The sequence below is a fragment of the Schistocerca nitens genome, chromosome 4, assembly GCF_023898315.1.
Source record: "Schistocerca nitens isolate TAMUIC-IGC-003100 chromosome 4, iqSchNite1.1, whole genome shotgun sequence".
NCBI lineage: Eukaryota > Metazoa > Arthropoda > Insecta > Orthoptera > Acrididae > Schistocerca > Schistocerca nitens.
Window position 1 is genome coordinate 467601847 of NC_064617.1, and position 6679 is coordinate 467608525.

General features: G+C 47.1%; 1 protein-coding gene across 1 annotated transcript; it reads left to right on the top strand.

Moving 5' to 3' along the window:
- Positions 1-461: 461 nt before the first annotated feature.
- On the top strand, positions 462-1784 carry LOC126252372 (neuropeptide F receptor-like). Its single transcript, XM_049953264.1, has one exon. It carries the CDS (start codon positions 462-464, stop codon positions 1782-1784), a length of 1323 nt encoding a protein of 440 aa, XP_049809221.1.
- Positions 1785-6679: the final 4895 nt, after the last annotated feature.

The window sequence follows — 6679 nt, forward strand, 5'->3', positions numbered from 1 at the left end:
TGTTCGATGATCCGTTCGCTCAGTTCTTTTATTATAAAAGGTGTCTAACGCTGTGACCGAACATGCTAAGCCACCGTTCCGGCATCACTTGGATGCAGCCGCTTCATGGTTAAAATAGCCTCGCACAGACATATATTCGACCACCGAAATTGTCTTGCGATTCTCTCAATAACGCTTGGGAAGTACGCGCTACTACTTACACATTTAGTTGTCCTCATGGAGTACTACGAGTTTACGAAGTTTGCAGTAAATCCGCGTTCCGAACGTCGTGGCCTCCCCTTGTTAGTTGTGGATCTCTTCGGATTTTTATGTGAGATAAATCACATTGATTAAGATTCAGGGTCAACTGGCTGTCCCTGAGCAGACTGTGTTGATCTCCTGCTGCACATTGTGATGATCTGTGACGGCGACCGTTGCAGAGGCGGTGCGCTCAGCGCGGGGGCGGTCGCGGCGGAGGAGCCATGGCGGAGGTGCCGGGGGGGCCGGGGCCGGTGCTGCTGCCCACGGCGGTGCCGTCGCTGCCCGGCGTCGCCCGCAACCTGTCCGTGCACATTACGCGCATCCTCAACTCCAGCCAGGTGAACCCGCACATCTTCGACCAGTACAGTCGCAACCGCAAGCTAGACGACTCGGCCGCCTTCTACGGCCTCATCGCCGCCTATTCTCTGCTCATCCTGATCGGCGCCGCGGGCAACTCGCTGGTGGTGTGCGCGGTGGCGCGGAAGCCCGCCATGCGCACGGCGCGCAACATGTTCATCGTAAACCTCGCCGTCTCCGACCTGCTGCTCTGCCTCATCACCATGCCGCTCACTCTGATGGAGATCCTGACCAAGTACTGGCCGCTCGGCAAGCAGGTGTTCATCTGCAAGATGCTCGGCGCTTTGCAGGCGACTAGCATTTTCGTTTCCACCATCTCCATCACCGCCATAGCGCTCGATCGCTACCAGGTGATTGTGTACCCTACGAGGGAGAGCCTCCAGAAAGTGGGCGCCATCGTCATCTTGGGCTGCATCTGGCTGGTGTCACTCGTGCTCGCGTCGCCCATGTTCATCTGGAGGGCGCTCAAGAACCACGACATCAACCTGCCCGACCTGCCGTACATCTCGTACTGCCTTGAGGACTGGCCCGTGGAACACGGCCGCCTTTACTACTCCATCTTCTCCCTCATCGTCCAGTACCTGCTTCCCATAATCACAGTCACAGTAGCCTACTCGAGGATATGCCACAAGCTGCGGTACCGCTACGTCAATTCGTCCATCGCCAACGGTAAGAGCGGCAGCGGCGACGCTAAGGCTTCCTGCTCCACGCACACGTCCGTCAGGCGCAAGCCCAAAGACGACCGGCGGATGAAGCGCACCAACTCGCTGCTCTACTCGATCGCGCTCATTTTCTGCATCAGCTGGCTACCGCTCAACATCTTCAACCTGGTGATGGACCTGTGGAACCCGCCGGTGCACGACGAGCAGACGATGATCATTTGCTACGCGGTGTGCCACATGATGGGCATGTCGTCGGCGTGCTCCAACCCACTGTTGTACGGTTGGCTCAACGATAACTTCCGCAAGGAGTTCCACGAGATCGCCGCCGCCGTCTGCCCCTGCGTCAAGATGGAGGTGGTGCGCGAGCGCCTCGGCTCGCTGCGCTCCAGTATGACGCGCCGCCGCCATCGTCGCCAGGACGACGCAGACTCCAGACCTGCCACCGGCGTCGTGGCCGGCTCCACTGGCCGCACCTCCAGTCACCGGAGCGAAGGTAAGGTCGAGAGCGTACGTACAAAGCAATAATAAGGAATGATGTGGAAGCAGGAGAGGAAGACCATCGAAGACGTTGTAAGGGGAATTAGTGAAACTGGAAAAGAAGAGAATCGAAGCTGTTGATTGTCGAAGCTGGTCACTGTTGTGCTACAGAAGAATGTTGAAAATTAGGTGGAATTATAAGTTAAGGATTGGCGAGGATAGGAATATATGAAAAACACTGACAAGAAGAAGAGACAGGATGGTACACTGTCTATTAACACATCGTGGAACAACTACGATGATAAAGATTGTAGAGGACGCCAGAGATTTGAATACATCCAGCAAACATTGAAGAAGTAGTTTGCAAGTGCTTCTTTGAGATGAAGGGGCTGGCCCAGTAATTGGGGGTGGCGGCTGGCATCAAACCAGTCAGAAGACTCCTGACTCAGAAAGAAGGTGGAGTAAAAAAATACCAACAGACGGCAAAAAGTATGTAGTTGGGGCTAGACGCACGGAAAATTCCATTTCCGAAATCGTTAGGGAATTCAGTATCCTGAGATCCAAAAAAAGTATGGTTCAAATGGCTCTGAGCACTATGGGACTTAACTTCTGAGGTCATCAGTCACCTAGAACTTAGAGCTACTTAAACCTAACTAACCTAAGGTCATAAAACACATCCATGCCCGAGGCAGGATTCTAACCAGCGACCGTAGCGGTCCCGCGGTTCTAGACTATAGCGCCTAGAACCGCTCGGCCACCCAGGCCGGCCAAAAAAAGTGTGCCGAGAATACCAAATGTGAGGCATTACTTCTCACTACGGTCACCTTATGACACACAGCGGTGGCGTTTTTGTAGAGTTGCCATTGCCGACAGACAAGCAATACTGTGTTAGAGAACAGGGACTTTTGCGTTAGGATCGAGCGGTGGAGGGGGGGGGGGGGCATCACTCTTCTGAGAGGTTTAATGCGGACTGCCACGAATCTCTCTCCTGTGCCAACCACTTCATCGCAGAATAGCACTTGCAAACCTACGTCCTCTATTATTTGCAGGTTGCAATCTAATGTCTTCCTCTACAGCTTTTGCCCTATACAGCTCCCTCTAGTACCATGAAAGTTATTCCCTGATGTTTTAACAGATGTCCTACCACCTGTGTCTTCTCCTTGTCAGTGTTTCCACATGTTCCTTTCCTCGCCGATTCTGCGCAGAACCTACTCATTCCTTACCTCATCATTTCACCTAGTTTTCAACATTCGCCTTTAGCACCACATCTCAGATGCTTCGATTCTCCTCTGTTTCGGTTTTTACACAGTCCACGTTTCACTACCATACAATGGTGTGCTCCAGACGTACATTCTCAGAAATTTCTTCCCCAAATTAAGGCCTTTGTTTGATACCAGTAGACTTCTCTTGACCAGGAATACCCATTTTGCCAGTGATAGTTTGCTTCTGATGTCCTCCTTGCTTCCTCCGTCATTGGTTATTTTGCTGCCTAGGCAAAAGAATTCCTTAAATTCATCAACTTTGTGACCATCAGTCCTCATGTTGTTTCTCGCTGATATCATTTCTGCTACTTCTCATTACTTTCGCCTTTCTTGAATTTACTCTCAATCCATATTCTGTACTCATTAGATTGTTCATTCCATTCATCATATCACGTAATTCTTATTCACATTAACTCAGAATAGCAATGCCATCAGCGAATCGTATCATTGATATCTTTTCAAAGGCTCCCTCCCTCGGGCATGGGGTGCGTGTGTTGTCCATAGAGTAAGTTACTTTAAGTTAGATTAAGTAGCGTGTAAGTTTAGGGACCGATGACCTAAGTAGTTTGGTCCCATAAGACCTTACCACAGATTTCCAGTATCTTTTGACCTTGAGTTTTCATTCAGCTCCTGAACCTCTCTTTTATTTCCATCATTGCTTCTTCGATGCACAAATTGAACATTAATGGCGATAGACTACATCCCTGACTTACACCCTCTTTAAGTTGCTCACTTCGTTCCTGGTCATCCACTCCTATTATTTCCTCTTGTCTCTTGCACATTTGTATCCTACCCATCTCTCCGTATGGCTTATCCCTATTTTGCTCTGATATTCGAACATCTTCCACCATTTTACAATGGCGAACGCCTCATCCGGGTCAACAAATGAACGTGTATTGATTTTTCTATAGTCTTCCGCAACGTCAGAGTTGCCTCTCTGGTGCCTTTACCTATCCTTAAACCAAACTGATTGCAATGTAACGCATCTTCAATTTTCTCTTCCATATTTTTTCTTCCGACAGTCATTTCTTTTTCGATTTCTTCACATTTTTCAAGCAGCCATGTCGTGTTAGCTTTCCTGCACTTCCTATTTAATACATTCCTTAGCGACTTATATTTGTATATTCTTGAATTTCCCTGAACATTTCTGTACTTCTTACTTTCATAGATCAACTGAAGTATTTCTTCTGTTACCCACGATTACATCACAGTTACCTACTTTGTACCTATGTTTTTCTATCCAACTTCTGAGATTACCCGTTTTACAGTAGTCCATTGCTATTCAGTTGTACTGCCTACTGAGCTCTTCTTTATTGCTCTCTCGGCATCCCTTAGTACTTCCGTGTCCTACTTCTTTGCTTATTGATTCTTACTTACTAATCTCTGGACCTTCAGGCTACTGTTCAACATTACTATATTGTGATCTGAGTTTATATCTGCTCCTAGGTAAGCCTTACAATCCAGTAGCTGATTCCGTAATCTCTGCCTAAAAATCATTTAATCTAGCTGAAATCTTCCCGTTTCACCCTTTATTTTCCAATTACACTGCCTCTTCTTGTTACGCATGAAAAGAGCATTCTCTATTATTAGCTGAAATTTATTACAAAACTCAAATAGTCTTTCTCCTCTCCCATTCCTTGTCCCAAGCCCATGTATTCGTGTACCCTTTTCTTCTACTCCTTCCCCAACAAATGCATTCCAGTCCCCCTTGACTAATAGATATTCATCTCCTTTTATGATCTGTATTACGCTTTCAGTATGCACATATACTTTCTCTAAATATGCATCTTCAGCTTGCGATGTCGCATGTATACCTGAACGGTCATTGTCGATGTTGGTTAGCTGTCGATCCTGATAAGAACAACCCTGTCACCGAAGTGTTCACTATAACACATTCTTTGCCCAAACTTTCTATTCATAAGAAGTCCTTCTCCCTTTATACCATTTCCTGCTGCTGTTGATATTACTCTATACTCATCTAACCAAAAATCCCTTTCCATTTCACTTCACAGACCCCTACTACATCTAGATGGAGCTTTTGCATTTCCCTTTTCATATTTTCTATATTCCCTACCACATTCAAGCTTCTGACATTCCACGCCTGACTCATAGAACATTATCCTGTCGTTGATTATTCAATCGCCGGCCGGAGTGGCCTTGCGGTTCTAGGCGCTACAGTCTGGAACCGAGCGACCGCTACGGTCGCAGGTTCGAATCCTGCCTCGGGCATGGATGTGTGTGATGTCCTTAGGTTAGTTAGGTTTAATTAGTTCTAAGTTCTAGGCGGCTGATGACCTCAGAAGTTAAGTCGCATAGTGCTCAGAGCCATTTGATTATTCAATCTTTTTATCACGGTCACCTCTCCCGTGGAAGTCTCCTCCCGGAGATCCGAATGGAGAGGACATCGCGACACTTTCAATTATTGGCCACATGACCTGTAGTTACATGTTATGGGTCTTTAATGCAGTTGTTTCCACAGCCTTCTACACCCTCGTGCTGTTGGTCATCGCTGATTCTTTCGCCTTTAGGGGCAGTTTCTCACCCCAAGGACAAGAGAATGCCCTGAACCTCTGTCCACTCCTCCATCCTCTTCGACCGCCAATGCTGATTACTAATTAGGATAGTGCGGCGAAATTTGGCGTTAATGGCCTATGGCAGCAGACGACTAACGCGACTGGCTACGCTAACTGTGCGACACAGCCTGCAGCGCCTCTACTGGGTTCGTGACCTTATCGGTTGGATCCAAGACATCTGGAAAGCTGTCGCCTGGTCGGATGAGTCCTTGTTTTAGTTGTTAAGAGCTAATGGTAGGGTTCGAGTGTGGCGCAGGATCCACCGAGCTATGGAATCAGCTGCCAACAAGGCACTGTGTAGGCTGGTAGTGGCCCCATAATGGGGTAGGCTGTGTTTACCTGGGATAGATGGGTCCTATACTTCAACTGAACCGACTGTAGACTGGATATGGTTATCTCTGTTGATCCATTATGAATGCGGGACAACGGCTGGTGATGTATTTAACAAGTAAAATCGCTAACAGCAGAGCAGTTTGAGAAGATATTTTATTTTATTTTCACAACCAGTTTCGGCAATTTTGTACGCTATCTTCAATCCCCATTTTGTTGTTGTTGATGTTGTTGTGGTCTTCAGTCCTGAGACTGGTTTGATGCAGCTCTCCATGCTACTCTATCCTGTGTAGGCTTCTTCATCTCCTAGTACCTACTGCAACATTCATCCTTCTTGGTCTCCCTCTACTACTTTTACCCTCCACGATGTCCTCCAATACTAAATTGGTGATCCCTCGATGCCTCGGAACATGTCCTACCAACAAATGCCTTCTTTTAGTCAAGTTGTGCCACAAATTTCTCTTCTCTCCATTTCTATTCAATACCTCCTCATTAGTTATGTGATGTACCCTTCTAATCTTCAGCAGTCTTCTGCAGCATCACATTTCGAAAGCTTCTATTCTCTTCTTGCCCAAACTATTTATCGTCGATATTTCACTTCCAAACATGGCTACACTCCATACAAATACTTTCAGAAACGACTTCTAAACATTTAAATCTATACTCGATGTTAACAAATTTCTCTTCTTCGCAAAAGCTTCCCTTGCCATTGACAGTCTACATTTTATATCCTCTGTACTTCGACCATCATCAGTTATTTTGCTCCCCAAATAGCAAA

Bases quoted from the DNA above. Each gene is read 5' to 3' on its own strand.
- LOC126252372 (XM_049953264.1), top strand. From the start codon at position 462: ATGGCGGAGGTGCCGGGGGGGCCGGGGCCGGTGCTGCTGCCCACGGCG.